Source organism: Plodia interpunctella, chromosome 16, assembly GCF_027563975.2.
Source record: "Plodia interpunctella isolate USDA-ARS_2022_Savannah chromosome 16, ilPloInte3.2, whole genome shotgun sequence".
Taxonomy (NCBI): Eukaryota; Metazoa; Arthropoda; class Insecta; order Lepidoptera; family Pyralidae; genus Plodia; species Plodia interpunctella.
Genome location: NC_071309.1, coordinates 2,070,425 through 2,093,715, shown reverse-complemented (window position 1 = coordinate 2,093,715; position 23,291 = coordinate 2,070,425). Strand labels below are relative to the sequence as shown.

At 35.6% G+C, this 23,291-nt stretch overlaps 2 protein-coding genes across 4 annotated transcripts in view; one reads left to right on the top strand and one right to left on the bottom strand.

Annotated features, from left to right (window-relative positions):
• Window positions 1-204: 204 nt before the first annotated feature.
• Window positions 205-2,038, bottom strand: LOC128676841 (uncharacterized protein). Its single transcript, XM_053757230.1, has 4 exons — window positions 1,822-2,038; window positions 1,495-1,626; window positions 1,087-1,222; window positions 205-395 (listed from the first exon to the last, which is right to left on the bottom strand). Exons 1-4 carry the CDS (start codon window positions 1,915-1,917, stop codon window positions 286-288), a joined length of 474 nt encoding a protein of 157 aa, XP_053613205.1. The 5' UTR covers window positions 1,918-2,038; the 3' UTR covers window positions 205-285.
• Window positions 2,039-2,129: 91 nt separating this feature from the next.
• The window catches only part of LOC128676838 (ATP-binding cassette sub-family G member 1-like), a 29,196-nt gene continuing 8,034 nt past the window's right edge, over window positions 2,130-23,291 (top strand). Inside the window, exons 1-6 of one of the 3 annotated variants that reach the window (XM_053757227.1) lie at window positions 2,130-2,289; window positions 4,240-4,367; window positions 11,628-11,745; window positions 18,540-18,729; window positions 20,459-20,606; window positions 21,192-21,368. In XM_053757227.1, the coding sequence (XP_053613202.1) occupies window positions 2,258-2,289; window positions 4,240-4,367; window positions 11,628-11,745; window positions 18,540-18,729; window positions 20,459-20,606; window positions 21,192-21,368 (793 nt within the window). In that variant the 5' untranslated portion in view covers window positions 2,130-2,257. Of the gene's footprint in view, window positions 2,290-4,043; window positions 4,368-11,627; window positions 11,746-16,773; window positions 16,779-18,539; window positions 18,730-20,458; window positions 20,607-21,191; window positions 21,369-23,291 lie in introns of those variants that run through there. The other 2 variants (XM_053757226.1, XM_053757228.1) reach the window with 2 other exon arrangements.

Here is a 23,291-nt window from a genome sequence, read left to right as displayed (position 1 = left end):
GCAATACTTTATGACAAAAATTCCGTACTATGATTACTCTGAGATTTGTCCATCTCTCACTTGATATGATATTTGCAGGATGCTTCGTACATAGGTGTGAGCATAGCATAACTAGAACATTTTGGAAAGGGATTAATAGATATAAATACGAATGTCCTATTAAATGGGTACCTATTACACTTCAAAAGAAAAAAAAAACAAACATAGGGTAATTAGCTTCGCGTAACTTTAATCAGAATAGAAAAAATACAACTTACATAAATACACATTTAACATAAATAAAATTTAATTCCACAGATCTTCTGTGCGTCCAAATTTATAAACCAGAGATCCAGCGAAGATGAATGCGTTCTGTAAGAATAGACTCACTCCGGCCCAGGTGTTTTTAGTACTCTCTGAAAAAGAAATTATCACATAAGTACTGTAGACAGAGAACACAATAGACTTTCTAATTTGTTTAGCTCATACAAGAAATACTAAGGCCCAAACTGCCGCTCTATTATGTTGTGCGAAGTTGTATGGTATTCTTATATCTCAATTGGGTATGCTAGCCTTTATATATATAGGTATATTTATGTATGTTAGAATTTAGTAATCTTTGTGTTTGACAAGACTATGATTAAACATTATGTAGGTGTATGCATACAAAATAAATTATGTAGTTATTAAGACAACATGTTTATAACCAAGGGAAACACATGGATGTATGTAAGTATGACATTTGTTTGTCTTATGTATAATGGATGAACAAATTTTGGTCCAGTTGTTTGTGAAAAGACTGTGGTCTTAGCCATGATTGCATGTTGCCATTTTCCTCTGTATTGAATTTAAATTCCACTTTCTCTCATCTACACATGTTCTCGAAATCAAGGCTGTGACACCATTAAGTCAGTTTAAAAAAGACTTTTTTTTTATTCACCTGATTTTACGACCGGTCACCTGCCTGACATCAACCCCTATTGGAAACGGTACTGTTGCCTATTAGCTGCCAAGGCTATGATATCCTTAGTTGCCTCATACAACATCAATAGGAGGGAGTGAGTCCTATAATTAGATCTGAACCACACACAATTTGATTCCACTTACTAGCGTTAACATAATCCGCAAACAGTATCCAGCAGGATGCAATGAGAGAAGCAAAGCCGACAACAAAACCAAGGAAGAGCCATAGTCGAGCTCCTCGGGGACCCATACACCCTCCTGTGTATGTCTCACCTCTCACCTGTAAGTAAAATCGCAACAGATTGGTAGCCAAATAAAAAATAATTATTTTTATAAATAGAATATAAAGCACAGACAAAATAAAACAAAGGTATAAAGCACATTTGCATGTAGGTAAAAAAATTTCAAAAATACCATGTTAAAATCATTTTAGAATGGCAGTTCTTCTAATTAATTAATACTGAAAACATTGAAAATGCCTGAATCATAGTTTACTAGACAAACTGGTAGGTACATCAGTAATATGAATGTAATTATAATATGTGGTTTTACCTGAGCATTTGACACTGAATTAACCATAATCAGTGATAAAGTAGCCATCACTCCGCACACGTGTACTGCATTTGGGAGATCTGCCTTGTAAACAGAGGCTGCATCTATGATGAACCACCAACCAGCAAAAAACTGAAAAGTACAATTTTTTTATCAGTACCTATCCATTCTCTTTGTCTTGGAAGATACCTAACTAGCAAAGATGTTAGGAATAAGGGTTAGCAGTGCATTAATTTATAAGAAATAAATATATAATATTGTTAATAAAGTAAAAAGCTAAACTTTCTTCTATTATGAATCATCCAAATACAAAAGAAATGTACGAACCAAGAGTCCAGCTACGATAGATGCAATAATATTACGTTTTTCACCGCCCTCAAACCAAACACAGTTGGGCATGGATAAATTCTCGCAACAATTCATACTGATATACGAATGTCTGTAATTTAGTGATTATGTGAAAACAAGCAAGCGTACCAAATACAATCTTTTTAGCAAGATTTTGATAATTTTGACTGATTTTTTGATTGACAACAAACAACCATAAACAAACTAGATAAACAAGATCTTGTCATTGTCAAGTAGGTGACAGCCATGACATATGACAGTCCCATTTTGTTGTCTATGCATATCTAATTTCTGTTTTTTGGCGAGACAGAGAGGGAGCTAAATAAAAACACAAAATATTGCAAATTGTATTTCTTTCTGTAATTCTCTAACCAGTGCGGTTTATATTTGAGACGAGCTACATGAAGAAAGTATAATGGATAACTCATTTATACTAAATAATTTGAGGTAAGCAGCCAAAATCTCTAATGTGGACATGAACTTTCTTATAACTTGTTGACCTCAAAACCATTACGATAAAGTTTTACGCGTTGATTGCGAAAACATCGTGTTGGTTTTTAGTTAACACGGTTAGCTAGATATGACAACATAAGCACAGAATAACTTCTTGACACTAAGTACTAATATAAAAATTCATTTCAAAACAAATTCTCATAAACATCTTTCTACAAGTCTAAATTGGCTTCGACTAATTATGTGGGTATTTCTACAATGATTGTGTTGTCTCTATGAAATTTTAATAGAAAACCAAAAGACAATGCCAAATCAAATCAGAACTAGTAGGTACAAAGAAATTAAATTGTTTTGTATGAACACTGACGCAAAGCAATTTCAATCATACTTCATGTCAAATTTTATCTTTCGAAAGATAAAGATATATAGGTACATATACTATCTTATACTATAGTCATCCAACACATTATAGTACATACCTAAACTAAATAGTAGTACCTACATTTTAAGTTAAAATGGTTCATAAATGTATTACAATTCAAATGGTATTTAAATTGTCTCTGCAATCTTTTCACACCAAATTTCGGATTTAAATAATAAGAAGAGTGACATGTCTATTTCTCACTTAATTTTTAATTAAAATCAATGTGTCATAGGTACCTACCTACTCTAAAATCAGAAATTTAACTATACTAGTACAGCTTGCTACAACAAGACTAATATAGTATGCCTTAACAGTTAAATCTAAGTTAAAACAATGATGACAATAAGTTGACTCTCTCTCTCACCTGAAGGCTGAAGAGCCCAAGGTCCACTTTCCTACTTTTTCATTATTTTGAGTAGGGTGTTTATTATTATTAAGTACCTATAAATCATATGAAAAGTAGCTGATTTTCTTGAATTTAATCTAAAGATCCATGATTATATTCAGTGCAATGTTTTAAAAGAAAGATTTTTTAATTTTGTCACCGTTTAAAAGCATAGTTTTCACTGAAATTGGTTTTCACCAAGCAATGATCAAATGGCGTGGTCTTCCATGAATACCAAAATAAAATTAAAAATTTACAATACCCACTTCTTTTCATTTCAGTGCAATTTCTTAGACAATAAGTTTTACTCATAAGGAGGCAATTCTGATATACTTTTGCAAATGTTTACTTTTATTACAGTTAGGATTTAGTTAAGAAACCGCTATAAATTTAAATTTATTTATTTGCATACAATAGGATACTTGCATGATGTGTATGTGATATAAAATATAGTGAAAAACTATGCTAATTATCATCATCAACATTGACAGCTTCATTTTCCCACTGCTGGGAATCCTATTAATCTTATTAACGTATGTATTTTAACTAATTAATCTTATTAACCTATTTGTTACTTTTTCATGCAAAATCTACTGAACAGATTGTTAGCATATAACCAGAAATAACATATATAGGGTATTAGATAAGCAATTAATGTTTTCTGAACCGTATCTGAAACAGTAGTTTTTTTAACAACATATTTCATTTACATACTTTGTATTTACACTCTGAAATAGCACAAACATTGAAAAAAAAAGGCCTGTTAAAATTTATTAGCAGGCATCATTATTACAATTATAATGTTTTATACCAATTTGCTGAATGTTTTCTTCACATTTCGCGACCACTTATCAACGATAATTTCTGGTCACCCTATATGGTTGGGCCAAAGTTCAACAAAGTTGTATAGTAATCAGTCTACGTCACAGTAGATGGGCGAGTGAGTGCCGTCGCCAACACTTGGATTATCTTCAAGCGGCAGTCTGCGTGCGAATGTGGCACACGACGGACGTGCCGCCGACGCGCTCGTGTTCCTTTGTGACGTGATTAAACATATTTCCGTGAACAAAATGGCAGTGGACAAAGATGTGAACCTTGTGGAGTCCGCAGACTTAAAACCCATTATGTCCGACAGGAGTGGAGCCCACAAGGTGACCATTGCTCCCGCGCAGCATAAGACCCTGACGCACTTGCCCAAGAGACCACCAGTGGACTTGGCATTCACTGATCTTACTTACAAAGTGCAAGAGGGAAGAAAAAGCAGTAAGTATTATTCACATTTATTTTCTACCAACACTTCCATTTCAGTAGACGTTTTAGTTATAATGTAAATACTTATTTGTTGTGATTTCTTTAACGAAGTTTTTATAAGACCTTGGACCTTATTCGAATAATTGCAAGAAAACTGGATAGCAACAGCTGATTATATAAATTGCATTTTCATACACAAAGTAAGTACTTCAACGTCCCGCGTCTTTGTTTCCATTGTTTTCATATATTTATTGTACAATGGAATTGGCAAACGGAATCCTCAAGACGTATAAATTATTGGAATACCAAGATAACGACAGCCGTATATTAACGATGTCACAACGATTTACTAATTAATAGATATCACAAACTAACGACACGATAACTAACTTAATGACCTCAATAGAATAGATTTACATTAGGATACGAAGTGATGTAGAATATTTAGATGAGTATTGTATTGTTTATTCCGATACCAGCGAACAACTTATTTATCAAAGAAACAGCCCTAATTAACATATTCAATTAAGTACCTTCCAGATTCTTAGCAGTTTTTGAAAAAAAAAATATTATATTGGTACCAAAATTACGGGCAAATTTTCTTTCCTAAAGCAAATTTTACGTATCTCCTATACCTACCAAAGTTCCATTCTATACTTCCAAATAAAACCGCGCTCATCATCATCATCATAGTCGTATTCCTAATGTCTGAGGGTCGTGGTCATTACGTGGAAATAAACACACACAACAACTTTCTTAGCGTTAGAAAATGGAGTGGTTTGCCATTTTTACAGGCGGGCGTCTTAACCATTACACCAACACCGCCTAGCTAAAAAAAACCCCTAGGTACGCTTATTCAGTCTCTTTTTCTTAATAATTACCAAAAACATCGAAACATTATATCCCAAACATAATCGGTGTTTAAAAATTAATGATGAATTGATCAATGGTTTAAATGAAAGATATGTGAATGATATAAAATTACTGCCGACTTCTAAAGTGCAAAATTGGTGCAACAAATGTTCAGATCGAGGAGGTTGCTTGATCGATCGATTTGTACACGATGGTGACAGAGTTTCCTCCTAAATTAACAGAATCTTCGATTTCATAAATGAATGTTTCTGCACGCACGCGCTATCAAATGCCTAAACCTACAATATATTGTACAAACTGGAAGCAGATTATTAAACTAAGTGTGCTTCGTCCGGGATCAAACCCACGACCGGTCAGCAAGACGCACGCCCACCACGGGGACACGGAAGCAATTCATGTAAGGTCATGGAAAAGGAATTACAGACTGTCAAGAAAGTGAAGAAAATAAATTAAAGAGCTGTCTCCAGTTGGCTGGCAACACTGGTAGTTAATTTATTTTATTTTAAACTAGCGGCCCGTCCCTGCTTCGCTCAGGTAAAACCTTAATAAATTATACACCTAAACCTTCGTCAGGAATCAAACTATTTATAAATAAAATCCGCATCAAAATCCGTTGCGTAGTTTTAAAGATTTAAGCATACATAGGGATATAGGGACAAAGATAGTGACTTTGTTTTAATCTTGCCCATTCTATTTGCAAAAAATGTATAGTTCGTTAAATAAAATCCGTTTTCTTCTCTTCTTTGTTGGCATACTGTAATTTCCTTTAATCCCATTCGCAAAATAATGAGCTATCGTAACATTCCTAAGGAGGGTTAGAGGCGGCCTGTTGTAAAATCACAGCCGAATCTTAAGGTTTATTTTTTTACACTAACAACCCTGCGAGAGAGCATTCTATAAGAAAACTGATGCCATACATCACGACACAAAGTCACAACCGATTCTTCAATATAGCTTTATTTTGAAGCGGACCCCCGGATATGGGTGTCGTAGCCGAAAATATAACCAGAACACGCCCCGATGACAGAGCAGAGAGCTATCATATACCACCAATAGAAATCAGAAAAATTATCATCAAATTTAGAAAATGAGATCGATTTTGTTACTACACTTATCACATTTCACTAGTACATTTAACAACACATTAATTCACGGTATAATATTTGCAAAATCATCTCTATTCCCTCCGAATAGAAATCAAAGTTAGTAGCTTCATATGCTGTAGACTGTCTAGTTAGTACATCGTCACACAACAGAACAGTGCCAACGGTAAATTATACGCGTGCATAGTAATTATACACAATTTCAATTTTGCAACGTTGTAATTGCCATGTGCACAGGATTATCACAGTAGCTAGTTAACAATCTAATTGTTACACTGTGGCACCGTGGCCCTGCCTCTAGTCTGGGTTTAACACACGATTCTTGCCATCTCTTCTCGTGCATAGGCTAGCAGACTTTTGACTCGTGGTCCCACTCATTTTGTCCCACTGTCACTTGTGGTCTCACAAATTTTGAACTCTGACGGTGGTCCCACTAATTAGTGGGACTACCAGTTATAGGTATAACTTAGAGCTTGTATTTCCACTTCTTAGTGGGACTTGTAGTCATAGGTATAATGTAGGGTTTCAACTTGATTCTCCTTGGTTTCAACCTAATGCCAGCTCCACACTGTCGCCGAACTCAGACACATGCCGCGAATGCGCGAACATTTTTGCGTAGCAGTATATGAGTGCTTTTATTTACCGCCAACACTGTATACCGAATCCGGTAAAATTTGGCAAACTGTTCGACGACAGCGTGAAGCATCGTCAGCATCAACAACCATTTAAACGTTCCCACTGTGGGGGACCAGCAGGCCTACCATCAACTTTTACAGAACGATTCCAATGCAAATCAGTTCAATTTAGGCACCTAAAATGAATTGCATTCATACTAAAAAATAAGTCGATGATACGAATTTGCGATGCAGTTTAGGTCGTAAAGTGGATCGCGTTAAGAGATGATGGTAAGCCCCCTGGTGGCTTACCACAATCTCTTAACGCGATCCACTGAGTTGCATTGGAATCGTATTGCAATAGTTGATGGTAGGCCTCCAGGCCTTCCTTTTAGATGGATAGGAAGTATTGAATCTCCAATTCCACTAACAAGCCTACATACTATAGATGGCCTTCTTTCGCAACTCTTAACTCTGTTTACTCCGTAAGGGATAAAGACGTGATATTATATATACTACATTGTAACTAGCTTTTACCCACAACTTCGTATATGAGTAAAACTCCGTTTCCCGTGGGAATTTCAGGATTAATTAATCCCTTTTTAGTGCTCCTCTACACTGTCCTAGGAACCTACACACCAAATTTCAGCTTTCTACGCCTCTCTACAGTAGTTTCGGCTGTGCATTCAAGTGTCTTGTCAGTCAGTCACTCAGTAACGCAAGAGTTTTATATATATATAGATTTCAATGATTTTTTAATTGGTATTTCGTGTTTTTGCCGATTTTATTCACGCTCGGCCCCGACTAGCTCGTAAGACCTGTCTTACGAGGTGAGAAGTATGTGATCTGTATGGATCTGTAACCAATATTTGTATACTAGAATCAAAGAAACCTGGTTTGTATGGCGTGATAGCACAAATAAATGTGGTTTGCATGGTACCCTACTTTCTATTTAGCTGTTTATCTCATTCGTAATGAATGACACATAATGAATAATTTACCTATGCCAACGAAATGCTTTTCGCAGTAGTTTGTAAAACACAGTTATTTTTGCTATGAACATTACTTTTTCGTATTTAACTAACCTTCAAATCATAATGTATGTATAAATTATCTTTAATAAGTGAGCAAGCGAGCATTAGGTAATGTTATCGGGTTCTAGGATTGAAATACTTAATCTATTTTATCTGTTGTTTACCAATTATTCAGATCCGGTATTATTGCAATGGAACACATTATATACCTCCATAAAGTAGTTAATGTTTATCACTTGTTTTTAACCCCCGACGCAAAAAGAGGGGTGTTATAAGTTTGACCGGTAAGTGTGTCTGTCTGTCTGTTTGTCTGTCTGTGTACTTGGCACCGTAGCTCATCAACGGGAGAACCGATTCGGATGTAGTTTTTTTTATTTGATAGCTAATTTTTATGAGGTGGTTCTTAGATATGTTTGATCAAAATCGGTTCAGCCGGTCAAAAGTTGTAGCGAAATGATTATTGAAAGTCGGGGATTTTTTAATTTGTCTAACAAATGAACTTGTATGTATAGTAAGTACTGATATCCTAACATATAAAAAGAAATCCCCCTATCGCGTCTGTCTGTATGAACGCGATAAACTTGGACGGATTTTTGTAGGGTTTTCACGTCATGTTCATCATTAGATAAGTGTGGTTCCTTATGAAAGTTGAGGTTGTAATTTATTATGGTTTTCCCCGAGCGACGCCTGGACGGTCTAGTTATGTTGTGAATGTCAAAGTGTGTTTTTTTTTTGTTTGCTTGTCCTTCTTTCACGTTCGATAGGAATAATTGATGTAATTTTTTTGTGGGGGGGACACAGTTGGATGGGTGAAAAGCAGCCCTACCATCAACTTTAACGGAACGATTCAAATGCAGCGCAGTTCAATTTAGGAACCTAAAATGAATCGCATTCATACTAAAAATTAACTCGATGGTACGAATTTGATGATGATGAGATGATGGTAAGCCCTCTGTTACATAAGTATGTATCCCGTGTTCTACTAGGATGAAGGATCGACTATTTTGGGTTCTACGATGGTAACGGTCGTAGATCCCCTTGAACCCCAGAAAGGATTGAAAAGTACTAGCTATTCCACTACTAACACCCCAGAGTTATCATTGTACTCAAACAGATAAACCAATTTTTGCTTTTTTTAAATTTTTTTTTTCTACGCATCGCTCTCTATTTCGGGAAAGAAATGTCTTCTCATTCTCCTTTGTCGTGAAAGAAGCTGTTGTATAAAAAGTGGTTATTATCCTTATCCTCGTCAGTCAAGGCCGGCCGCCATCATCATCTATTAAGTTATTTACGTCATGTAATTAAATTGCGCAGCTCTATACAAGTTTATACCTTACGAATGTAGCTTCATGATTTTGCTTATTTCTCGTGAGATTTTATACCAACCAGGGAGCTTACCGTCGCTACATTATAAAACAAAGTGGTTTCCCGTTGTCTGTCCCCTATGTATGCTTAGATTTTTAAAACTACGCAACGGATTTTGATACTGTTTGTTTAATATATAGTGTGATTCCCGAGGAATTGTTTAAGTGTATGGTTTAACCCAAGTGAAGCCTAGACGGATCGCTAGTTCTCTCATAATGCGATCCATTCTGCGACCTAAACTGACATGCATAGCAAATTCGTACCACCGAGTTATTTTTTAGTTTAGGCTCCTAAATTGAACTGAGAGTTGCATTTGGATCTTTCCGTAAAAGTTGATGATCAGGCATGCTGATTGTGTCTCTCTTTCTCATCGATCATTGAATTTTGAAGATTTTACAACCGGCCCCCTGGCTGATGTCGACCTCCTTTGGGAATGCTATTGTTGCTATCAGCTGTTAAAGCCACAAGTAATGACCACGTATTCCTCAGCCATGAGGAATACGATTATAAAGAATTCGGAGTTGATTTCGTGTTACAACATCCTTTTCATAGTAAATCCTTAATCCACCGATAAGATCAGGAATTGCTTATCAATAGACATTTATCGAATCAGAACACTCTGTTGCTGTTGCTACTAGTTGGATTTTGTTTAAAATAAAATAATTCCAGTTATGCAATTACAAAAAATAATTACACGCGAACTGTCATTAATTGTTGGCAACATCTGGCGAGGAATAGAAGTGGTTGGTTGGGAACAAAAATGTGAGACTTTTTTGCCCAGCAGTGGGTGGGACCTGATAGCTAGTTCGTCATGATGACGGACCATTAGGCCACGGAGGTCGTCAATGTATAGTAATGAACTAATATTTGATTGATTTTCAACAAAATACAAGAATAAATAACTACCTACTGTGAAGATTATTTTCATGTTGGAACTCGTAAGAAAAAATTTTGTGTATTGTATTTACTGAGATAGGTATCTATCTAACATCTGCTGTATAATTATTATAATACAATACATTGGTGTTAAATTAATGAAATGTAAATGTGATTTACAGTTGAGTAAATTAAATCTCAAAACTCAAAACAAGTAAATCTCAAAACAAGCTATTGGATTTAAATAAACATGAACATTTCATTTTACTCATACTTTAACTCCACATAATGTAATGATTTTAAACAGGCGGTTGTCCAGTATTTGACGTCTGTCTGTGAGCGAAAGGTCCCAGATTCGAATCCTACACGTGCCGAATGAGTTTGTATACGAGTCCGCTTCCGATGAAGGAAAACATCGTGATGAACACCTGCACACTATTTGACTATTTAAAGTAGTCGTTAAAGTTATGTCAGATGCCTTTAGGCGACTTGAACAAAATCTGACACCAGTGTTAGCAATAATATACTCGATAAGAAAGAAGGCAAAACGGAGTTTGCCCTGATGAGTAACATTTTATAAACATAACAACTGCGAACTTGTGATAGTAAGTGAACAAAGACCACTACATACTTATATATATAAGTAACATTTATATGTGTGAACTATTTAGTTTATAGTTAAGTAGACTTTACACTAAGATACCTATAAACAATTGATTGATTTTACGTAATGTTATGAAGACATCGTGTAAGATTTCATTCGAAAAACATCTGATATTCATTTTATGATTACTTGCCGCCAACTGCTGACAAGCGATAAGTCCGCTTTTGCACTCATTATGTTTGAATATCTTGTTATAACTGTACTCCTTTGTAAATGGTGCAATAAAGAGTTTATCTATCTATCTATCTAGTCGCACGATATTAAGCAAAATAGTCAACTATATATGCTCATTATCTACATAATAAAACAGAATTAAAACTCAATTGTCAAATCGTCGCTTGTTAACTTCGCAAAATGCAAACATAGCAATGACAAATCCTGTTCAAAAAAATATTTTTTGTTTTTGTTTATTTTATGCACATATCAGTCTGTCAGTTCTCAATATATATACACCACCGCCTCACTTCTTTCGTATACTAAAATAATATGGATGATATATAAGAAAAGACGATAAATTAACTTTTATTAAATAACATCCTTGTATTCATCCTACGAATCCTACAAACCTAATAAATATGAAAGTTTGTATACGTATATTAATGTTTGATACACAAGAAAAACATTCCTAGAATTGCACATTCCCACAGGGGCGAAACCCAGGTGCGATGCTAGTTTTTATTTAATATTTTTTTCCTGTAAAATTTGTATGATGTAGCCACTAAAGTCACCACTATTGCCTCTAGATGTGAAGACAATCCTGAAGTCAGTGTCCGGGCGCCTACGCTCTGGCGAGCTGACTGCCATCATGGGACCCTCGGGCGCGGGCAAATCCACGCTGCTCAACATACTCACTGGATACAAGTAAGTAAAATGACAAACTCGGAATGTGACCAATGTGCGCCCACATGATGCATCCATGTGAATGGGTTTACGCCCAGTTTCTTTCCAAAATTTCCCAAAGGTTCCCGACTATTTTTTTTAATATAAATAAATAAATAAATATATAAGGACAAATCACACAGATTGAGATAGCCCAAAGTAAGTTCGAGACTTGTGTTATGGGATGCTAACTCAACGATACTATATTATATAACAAATACATATATAGATAAACATCCAAGACCCGGGCCAATCAGAAAATGATCATTTTCCAACATGACCTGACCGGGGATTGAACCCGGGACCTATTGGTTCAGAGGCAAGCACTTTACCACTGCGCCACCGAGGTCGTCATTTGAGAAGTATCTGGGAAAATATTGAGCGTAAATCCGTAACATCTCGGATTGAATCCCTTTGATCTGTTTTTAATAACTGGCTACAAAAAAAAAATCTTTAACTACTCACCTATATACGAAAAAAGTTCACATTATTCTTCTATCCTTTTTTGCGTAGTCCTAACGGAATGTTTTTCCGAAGTGACCAAAATTCATAACGCTCTTTGACTATATACTATTTTGTTAAAGGACGATGTGTGATGGAAACGATAACTTATCTATGATTTTGTAAGAAAAAATGTATCGATATGAATCATACGCACTGGTGACTAAGCATCGTAAATACCAATCAAAATAAGATTGAACTGGTTTATGTTGATTATCGGTGGCTGAAATTTTAATATACACATTTCCCCAAAATACACATGTATTGAAAATCGGTTCCTAAACTAGGGTAAACTATATCTTTGGAAACGTCTTGTCTGACTTTTTAAATGTTGATCAGATTGTTTTGGCTATTGGCAATGTACCGTGTACCGTTACCCTGCATTTAGTAATTTAAGATAGGTTGATGTATTGCTGTGTACAAAATTATCTATTGATCGAAGTACATGTCCCAATTACGTATGCCACTCGCCCTTGTCATAAATTATTTGAAGTTTATCAAAGTTTACCTTTGCGACATATATATTTTAAAATCAGATGAATTATAAACAACGTTCTATTTTGATTTGAATACATATTTATGAATTTGGAATTTTAATACATTTTGGAAAATATATTTTAAAGTAGGTAGTTATAAATAATTGTTTTTAACTTTGTCATGGATGGAGGAAGTTAGGGGAGGCTTTTGCCCAGCAGTGGGACTCAAACAGCTAATAAAAAAAAACTTTCTCATTCTATTTTTTTTTTTTGCACAATTCACTCGAATCGCTTAATACGTGTCGACATAGATTTGTGGTGTCTGCAAGTTAAGTCCCAAGTTACAAGCGATTGTTATTAAATTTTATAATATTGCCAACCTGCGACCACCAATAAAAGTTGTGAGTGGTGAATTTCATTAATATCGGTCTAGTTTTTGAGTTTGTTCGTTATAAACTTATTAAAATTCAAATATTTCTTTTTTATGTTATTAACGTAGAGAGATTAGTATATATTCACTTTTTTTCGCATTTATAATATCATAGGTTATTTGTATGTAATTTAAGACTTAATCAAAGTTTATGAATCTTAACTGTCTCTTGTTATTCCGCCGATGGATCACTAATTAGTTATCCACGTTTTATTGCCTCCAATTAATCTAATCAGCTAGCGACCAAGTACACAAGTAGGTCGAGTCAAGAATTGAAAACAGATGTTGCTATAAATAAAAAATGTTTTAAAAAGATAATTGCTTCATCCATTTTTTTTTTATTTTATTAGTTTTAAAATTGAGATGGCTCAATTTTGGTCAATATGTTTTGACCTGTGTGCGTAGTGCGACTTTACATCTCACCATCGAGTGATATGTAAAATCGCACTACGCACACAGGTAACACTAACCAATCACAGAGCGCCATTGTGACGCAACGACAACCACACCGCAATATGATGACGACCTCGGTGGCGCAGTGGTAAAGTTCTTGCCACTGAACCGAGAGATCCCGGGTTCGATCCCCGGTCGGGTCATGATGGAAAATGATCTTTTTCTGATTGGCCCGGGTCTTGGATGTTTATCTATATTATGTATTTGTTATAAAATATAGTATCGTTGAGTTAGTATCCCGTAACACAAGTCTCGAACTTACTTTGGGGCTAGCTCAATCTGTGTGATTTGTCCTGATATATTTATTTATATTTTATTTATTTATTGGTTCGCTGCGTCTCACTTCGAATCGACTCGATAGTTAGAAGTGAAATGCGAACCCTCTTAGCCCTCTATACTCGTTGTCAAGTGTCGTCGAAAGAGTAAGCGTACATTGCTAATATCCGTATTGGTATAACGTCACTTATGTCCGCTATTTGCTGATAAATGATATCTCCTTATCAATCACCATGAACATTGAACATTGGCGTCTCGTCTTATCTAATATTAAATACATTGGTTATTAATTAGCAGTTAGTTTCTAATGAAAGAACATTGTGATGGTGTGAGAATAATGAAAAGAACACCACGCATGCTTATTTATGTTTTTCAATTGAAATGGTTCTCTTCTCTCGGTTTCTTTTCATTTCTCTTTCTTTTTTTTTCTCTCTTTTCAGTGATTCAGTGATTCTCTCGGTTCAGTGGCAAGGTTCTTGCCACTGAACCGAGAGGTCCCGGGTTCCATCCCCGGTCGGGTCATGATGGACAATGATCTTTTTCTGATTGGCCCGGGTCTTGGATGTTTATCTATATATGTATTTGTTATAAAATATAGTATCGTTGAGTTAGCATCCCATAACACAAGTCTCGAACTTACTTTGGGGCTAGCTCAATCTGTGTGATTTGTCCTAATATAAAAATAAAATAAATAAACAAATAACACATAGAGTAATTTTAATCCCGAAAGTCCCACGGGAGCGAAGCTCCGGCCGTCGATGAAAACACAGTCTGTAACTAAAAACAAATGACAATGTATGTAACAATTGAACGTTTTGCTTTTACTTGAAACTTACACCATACGTAAAATTACGCAAAAAGTTCTTGTAAGCAAACAGATGTGCAATATGTACCGCTATGGTTGGAGTGTTGTACAGTCAACTGCAGGTCAAGCAAGTTATACATGGACCTCTACGTCGCGGTAATAGAGGCGAATTCGTTTAACTAGATCTGCTGTTAACTCTAACGCCGTCAGAAATAAATACTATTTCCTCATTCAAAATTTTTGTTTGCCATTTTTTTATTTACTACTTATGTGTATAATTAGTAGGTACGTTTTTCTTATAAACGGAAACGATGTACCTAAGGAATATAACTTAGTGTGTTTCATGGTCAAAAACTTCGTTAAATATGAAAAATTTGTAGTTTTATGTTCGATAGCAGCCCTTTTTATCCTACTAATATTATAAATGAGAGAGTTTGTGAGGACGTATGTTTGTTTGTTTGTTACTCTTTTACGGAAAACCTACTGGACCGATTGTTATGAAATTTGGTACACGGGTAAAATATAACCTATTGCAGGTTATATTTTACCCGTGTACCAAACACATAGGGTAATTTTTATCCCGAAATTCCAACGGGAGCGAAAACCCGGGGCGCAACTTGTTTTCCATATACATAACATATGTAAGTGATGGTAAGAATATAAAGAACTCTTACTAACCTATTGTTTATTTTAGCTAATTAGGAAGAGAATTTCCGACACGAAATGCTTCGTTTTCTTTTCATTGAGGCATCATTTCATTGTCGTATATAAATGAGGATAAACCACACATATTGAGCTAGCCCCAAAGTATGTTCGAGACTTGTGTTATGGGATACTAACTCAACGATACTATATTTTATAACAAATACATATATAGATAAACATCCAAGACCCGGGCCAATCAGAAAAAGATCGTTTTCCATCATGACCCGACCGGGGATCGAACCCGGGACCTCTCGGTTCAGTGGCAAGAACTTTACCACTGCGCCACCGAGGTCGTCAATGCATTTTATAAAGTTGTTTACCTACTAGCTTTCACTTATCTTATGCTATAGATGGTTAAGTAAAATTCATTATACATATAGCTAATAATCTTGTCTACAATATTGATTAGTTACGACTTTGTCGCATTGTCGTCATTAACTTTTCAGTTGTGGAATTACAAGCTGCAAATGCGGCGCAGTTGCGCACGAACATTGAACGTAATAAATACTACACCAATCAATTTCATTAATTAGGTCATTGAAATTTAAAACATGAGCACCAGCAATCGATTGGTATGAATAAATTAGTCTAGAGTCCCTTTTAATCCAATTCTACTTGGTATTTGACAAAGGTCTTTAATGGCTCATAAAAATCTGAATATTTTGCCTTTATTGCACATTACTAGCAACTATTACTTGTTTTATTAGAATTTATTTTATTAAATTTATGCAATGAAAAAAAACTTTGCAATAATCGTATTAATTACCCCAATATTGATTTTGCCTCATATTAATGCATGACGGAGCCAGTACATCATTGGAAAACTCCTTATCATAACCAGCTAACTAGGTCGCATCCGATTGCACGACCTTACACTCTACTCTGTCCATTACGGTCTTTTCCGTGTGTTAGACGGAGATGACACTACTTCAACGTATTCTTTCGTGTTTACTAATTTATTTGTTGTTTAGTTGTTTTTTTTTTGTTTTTTGGTACATTAAGTTAGCACTAAGGTGACTATTTGTCCGGTTTTGAGATCCAGGATTGTCGTTTCCAGTTGTCTGTATGTTCCGATTCCAAAAATATTGATGAAAATAAAATACAGTTTTTGGTTTCCTGTGACCCAAAGTGTAAACGACTAGGCCTGTCCCGGCTTCGCTCGACTAAAACCATAATAAATTACACACCTAAACCTTCCTCAGGAATCACAATATCTATTGGTGAAAACCGTACAAAAAATACGTCCGGTAGTTATAGAGATTATCGGGTCCAGACAAACGCAACATGAAGACTTATTTTTATAATATGTATGGATTACATTATAAACATCACGTACTCACTATTTTTGTCAGTCAGAAGCTGGATACAAGCTAGTTTTAACCGGTCTATATATGGAAATATTTGACTGTGATCGTTGACATGATTATATGTTTTTATTGCAAATTTATGCGTGACTTGATATGCATATTGACATAACGTCATAGGTCTTGTTTGCCAAAAAATGTATCTCCAATAATCAATTAATAAAAGTAAGAACTTAATTTTTATATAAATCAAATAACAATTTATACTTCACTTCTTTTCAAAAAATCCACAACATTTTAAAAATATATTAATTAGTTTTTGAACATGTTGCGACCACACTAGACATTTTGCGAAGTGATCATTATGCGCCGTGACGAAATATAAAAACATACAAAACAACTGGTTTTGTATGATCTTCCGTATTTATACATTCGGTTACACAGCCAGTGTCTACTTTTTCATTCAACAATAACTGCTATCATTTAATAGAAGCGAAACAGTGATGGATTATTTATTTTCAAAACTTTGATCTTTTTTTTATTTTATAGGGTGTTATTACAAGCATTATGCAGACTGCCAGTAACAGGGATAGGCGATATAAGGCTTCTAAAAGAAGAAGTGTCATACATACGTCCTTGATTATATGTATAGTACATACGCCCTTTTCCGCTTCCGTATTTCGAGACAATGTATGTTTCTCTTAAAATAAATTTTAACATGAGTACCATTTAAATTTAATTTTGTACCATCATGGAGTAATTTAGCCAATATGAACGGTGTGATAATTTACAAATGATCGGTGCACCATGAGAGGAAACAATACTTATATTGTTACTGTTATTACTAGCTGCGCCCCGAGGCTTGGCTCCCGTAAGAATTTCGGGATGAAAAGTACCGTATGTGTTATTCCAGAAGAATTAGTCCAGTAAATTTTGCGTGAAAAACATACTACATATTGACATTCTCAAAAACTTTCGCTTTTATAATATTAGTAGGGTTATTATATTGCACGCGGAGTCCGTGGTAGCGGAGGCACGTAAAACCTTGTCTTTTTTATGCTCAGCCTTACTCACCCGCAATGGGAACTGTGTAGAAAGCAATATACATTGTAGCCCTCTAAATACTTTATTTATTCTGTTTACTATGTATATATGCCCTAAGGGTTAACTTTGAAAAAATAATATTATTATACTTGTAGTGGCGTTCTGCCAAAGTAGTTAATTTGTTTATTGTTACCTCTTCACGCCGCACTATCTACTCAACCAATCTTCTTGAAATTTTACATACATGTAGTTAGAAGTATGGAGAATAACATACCTTTCACCCCAGAAATCACCCCAGAAAATTAAAGCTGGCGAGGTCGCCGTCAGAAGCTAGTTTCCAATAATGACAAGCACTAAAATCGTACAAAAGTAGACAACTGTCGTATGCCACAAGACGTAAACAAATGACAGGTATCGACCTCGCCCTTGATGAAATATCAACGCTGGCATTAAAATATAATGTAATTTATTGAAAACATTTTATTTGCTACGTTGTGTGTAGATCTTTTAAATATATTTTCGAGTTTTAAACTTTTTGCCTATGGTATCAATTATTTTTGTTTTTTTTTTAATAATTAATATCTACGACAATGCTGTATACTAACAAACTAAAATAAATTGAATTTGCAAGCCTCTATTCCTGCCATACGAAACAGCGCTCGCTTTTTTGATTCGTCCCTTTTCGCAGTAATCGCCACAGTAATACCTTTGAATGAATTATCAAATTATAGGTATGTATTATAGGTATCAAAACTTTTATTGACCATCGTATCCCCTCACAGGACATCAGGAATGGAAGGCAGCATTACAGTGAACGGCATGGAGCGCAACCTGTCCAGTTTCCGCAAGCTGTCCTGCTACATCATGCAGGACAACCAACTGCACGGGAATCTCACTGTAGAAGAGGCCATGTCCGTGGCTACAGCGCTCAAACTCCCGTCCGTTACCGCACGAGCTCATAAGGAGGAAGTGGTGAGTCTATTTTTATTGGTTAGAAGCGTTTTTGCCCGTTTTATCCCCAGTCGTATACATATCTAAAGTATTCCATATCTCTCTCTCTTTAGTGTCAAAAAATCTGATAATTATGTCATTTTGCGAATATTACGTTTTGCGAAAGCGACATTATGCGAAGAGTGATCAAATTTTACGATTGTGATCCTCTGCTTCAAGACATTGTCGAATATTATTCACAAATATTGGATCGTATTGTGTTTATGGATAATATGGATCTTATCGTAATATTTTTTTCTCACGCTGTCTCTCTCTTACACATAAGCATAATAGTGGCTGGCATTACATGGTAATGAAACTTGTTTGACAACCGCGCCAGTTTGGTCATGAGGAAAATAAAAAACTAAAATAATGATTAGTAACGTTTTTCCTACTTCCTAAATTTAAGACTTCTGCGTTTTCCTGATTACTTCCATATATGTATGTGTGTGTACAACAAACAATGTGCTGTGTACAATTTTACCTTTCTAGTCTTGAAATCATGCATCATTACGTTGTCAAAATATTAAACCAATTGTATAAAATGTAATATAGTTATTTCTGGAATCGATTTCCTGCAAGCAACGAGTCGATTGTTTCTTGAAAGGCCGGCAACTTTCCTATGATGCCCCATAGTTGTTTCTGGACGGACTGCAGTGAACACTTACCATAAGGTGACTCGCTTACTCGTCTTTCATCCTGTTCTATAAAAAAACTGACATCAGTTTCATATGATAATATAAATATCATTATTAAAGGATATTTATTAATAACTAGCTACCCGCCCCGGTCTCGCACGCGTGCGCAATATTACGCATGTTATCCTAATGCTAACTTCCTAACTAATATAAATTATAAATGCCAAATTAAGTTTGTTCGTTACCTCGTCACTCTCTTATCTACTCAACCAATCTTTTTGAAATTTTGCATACATGTAGTTTGAAGTATGGAGAAGAACATAAGGTTGTCATCCCGGAAAATTAACGCGGGCGAATCCGCGGGCAAAAGCTACATACTATACATATAAATGTTCCTCATCAATCACTAATATTTATCACAAAAAGAACCCATCAAAAACAGTGGCGTGTTTTAAAAATCTTCGACTCAATTTTATTCTACGTTACAATGCCTTGCAAAAATAATAAAATCTACATCACAATTTGTACAGGTCCAATAATAGTATAAATCGGTGTATGTAATGAAGTCCATTCTGGTCGCAGCGTGTTGACCCCGGTCAATCAGGGTCAGCCTTGTGACTGAACGACATATTTTTAACAATATTAATCGAGAAAATAAATAAAATATCGATTGTGGCCATGTTAATTTTAACAATGAATTCATTCGATTTGTTTATTGAGAAACTTGTCCGAGTGGCCAAATTTGGTCGAAATAAGTACCTATTTTATTTATAGTCCTTCGTGTAGAATTTACTTGAAATATTTAAGCCACTTACGAAATTTTCATGACACTTTACACAAATAACTTTTATGATTTAAATTAAATCCTTCAATATTTAAGAAATCCGTCTTGATAGTGCACCCAGGATTTGCTTCCGCCGAGGGAGCTCCTCAATGAATTGTTGCGCGGACTTGACATTTTTTTCAAGTTTTGAATACAATAAGATGTCTCTGATAAAAATTGCGTCAAAAATGTCATGTCGTTTTTATTAATATTTTAAACATATAAAATTTAAATATCTATTTTCTTTCAGATACAAGAGATCCTCGAAACCCTTGGTCTATCAGAGCATCACAAAACAATGACCTCCAACCTCTCTGGAGGTCAGAAGAAGCGTCTCTCCATAGCCTTGGAGCTGGTCAACAACCCGCCTATTATGTTCTTCGACGAGCCCACATCAGGTAACGAATTTATACTATCTGTGCTAATATACCCGCCAATCCGCAATGGGCCCACGTGGTGGGTCACGGCCCATACTCCTTATCCATTCATAACGAAGGCATGTACCCCAGCAGTGGGAACGTTAAAATGGGTGCTGACAATGATGTAATTAACATAGTAAGGCTGAAGAAATTTTATGATATAGAGGTAGAAAAATCCAGAATCTTCTTGCGGAGTTAAACCGTATGGTATGTCATACATGTATCATGTATCAAGTTTGACAATCACACCTTACATTCGGAGCTGTAACGCCCAAAGCCCGAGGTAAGCGTAAAAAGTTTGGTATTACAAAAAGATTTGGCGTAGATTTTATAACCGGCCGCCCGCCTAACGTCAACCCTCATTGGCATTACAATTGTTGCCTTTCAGCTGTTAAGGCCACGTGGCCGAAGTAAATAATGAAGCTAGATAAAATATAAGACAAGATAAAAGTCGATCGTGTCTTCGAGAGGTAAAATCTATAAAAATCTGTAGAATGGAAAAATACTCCGTCGACAATAACCTCGTTGTTAAATTTATTGATGAACAAAAAATTCTTGCCACAGGTCTGGACAGTTCTTCATGCTTCCAATGCATATCGCTCCTCAAGACGCTGGCCAGTGGCGGCAGGACCATCATCTGCACAATACACCAGCCTTCAGCTCGCTTGTTCGAGATGTTCGACCATTTGTACACGCTAGCCGATGGACAGTGCGTGTACCAAGGCAGCACGGGGAGGTTGGGTGAGTTCACTTTTTATTTTATGGCTCCATAGTACAGACCAGCCGGTCTGTACTATGGAGCCATACACACACCCTCAAATTTAAGGCACTACAAAGGAAAGGGATGCAGGTATTTAAAAGAAAGAGATGTTGGACGACTTACCTTACACTAGATTGCCCTAGTGGCAGGTGTGTGAGTAGCATGTCTTTGCCACACAATGATTTTGCAAATGTAAATGTTGAGAAGAAGTATCTAAAAATATATCAAATATACTTGCTGCGCCCCGGGGCCTCGCTCCTATGGGAATTTCGCGATAAAAAGTACCCTAAGTGTTTTTCCAGATTATATTCTACCCGTGTACCGAATTCAATAACAATCCGTCCGGTAGATTTTGCGTGAAGGAGTAACAAACATATATACGTACAACTTTGACGTGAATTTGACCTGCGCACCGCTGACGATTAAATAAAATGACGTACTTTATCTGCGTAGGTTTAATTTAGTCCAAGAACAAAGGAAACCTAAAACAACACGAGAATACACGAGATATTTGACATCTGTCAGTCAATACATGGAACTGACAAAAAATGTCTTGTTAAATTTTTATAATATGACAAGCGATTTTGTAGTTCAAATTTTATAACAATAAATAATAATTTCCGGTATGTGCCCTATGTTACAAGGTTACATTCATGAATTTTAATTTCTATTAAATTACATACATGCATCAGTTTGGTATATAAACTCAGATGGCCCGAGTAGGATTTGGATCTAGGATCTTTCGGTTCACAGGCGTCTTAACCACTGGACCACAATCGCTTATTCATAGTGACCTGTTTCCAATTATGCACAGCCTTTCAATTATTGCTTCCTCAAGTTCGTGCTTGACCTTATCCCACTAAAATGTCATCGGCACAATCTTTTTATTTCTCTTTGCTATAAAAAAAACAAAGGCCCATCGACAACAAAAACCTAAGTCTTTGCAAAGGCAAAGCTACCATAAAGGCTATGTACTTTATTGACAAATGTATTCATCATATCTTTCTCACTAAACCTCGCGTGTTTCATTCGCGGCGATGAGGCCGTGAAGCCTGGATTCAGCGTAAAAAAGAAACTTATAATAACAGTTACTTAAGAAATTTTTGTTTTGATGACTATTCGAAGCCCCTTGTAATCTTAAGAATAAAAAAAATACTGTGATAATGCTTTTGAAACAAAAACAAAATCACACGTTTCTGGACTCGTCCAAACGACACGTAAAATTGAAGTCACATCTTTTATTTATTTATTTGTTTATTAAAAACATTAACAGTACACACATTAAAGCAATTCGACTTCTTAATAAAAGTTGGTAAAACATTTTTGTTTTTTATGATGGGTTTTCATAGCTTTTATTTTATTCCTCAACGCACCATCGATGTACATAATTTTAACAATAACAACATAAAAATATATAATAATAAAAAGTTTCATTACTGTTATGATGTTACCAGCAGACGTTTCCTCCAAGTGCATTGATATTAGTGTTGCCACTGGAGAGTCCACTATCGATAGTTGAGTAAAAGTATCGATAGACCTCGATAGTGCCGATCGCGTTAACAAGCGATAGTCTCTCTCATCTGAGCGATTTCCCGGTTTATTCCGCAGCAGTTGAGCGCCAGAGCCAAGGGCCCGCTAAGTATCGATAGTAATTTCAATATTGAGAGTCAACACTATAGACACTTAAACATGCCTGTATCGATTCCGAGGTGAACCTGTCGATAGTTCGGCAACACTAATTGATATGACTCGTGCAATGCAGGACGTAACGCAATAACGCATCGGTGCGCTTGCGCAACCAAAACACGTTGCGTAATCAATCACATGCGCCAACCATTGGTGGACTTAGTTATCATCGAGGAAATTTGTTAGATTACAAGACTAAAATAATTTATATAGGTATT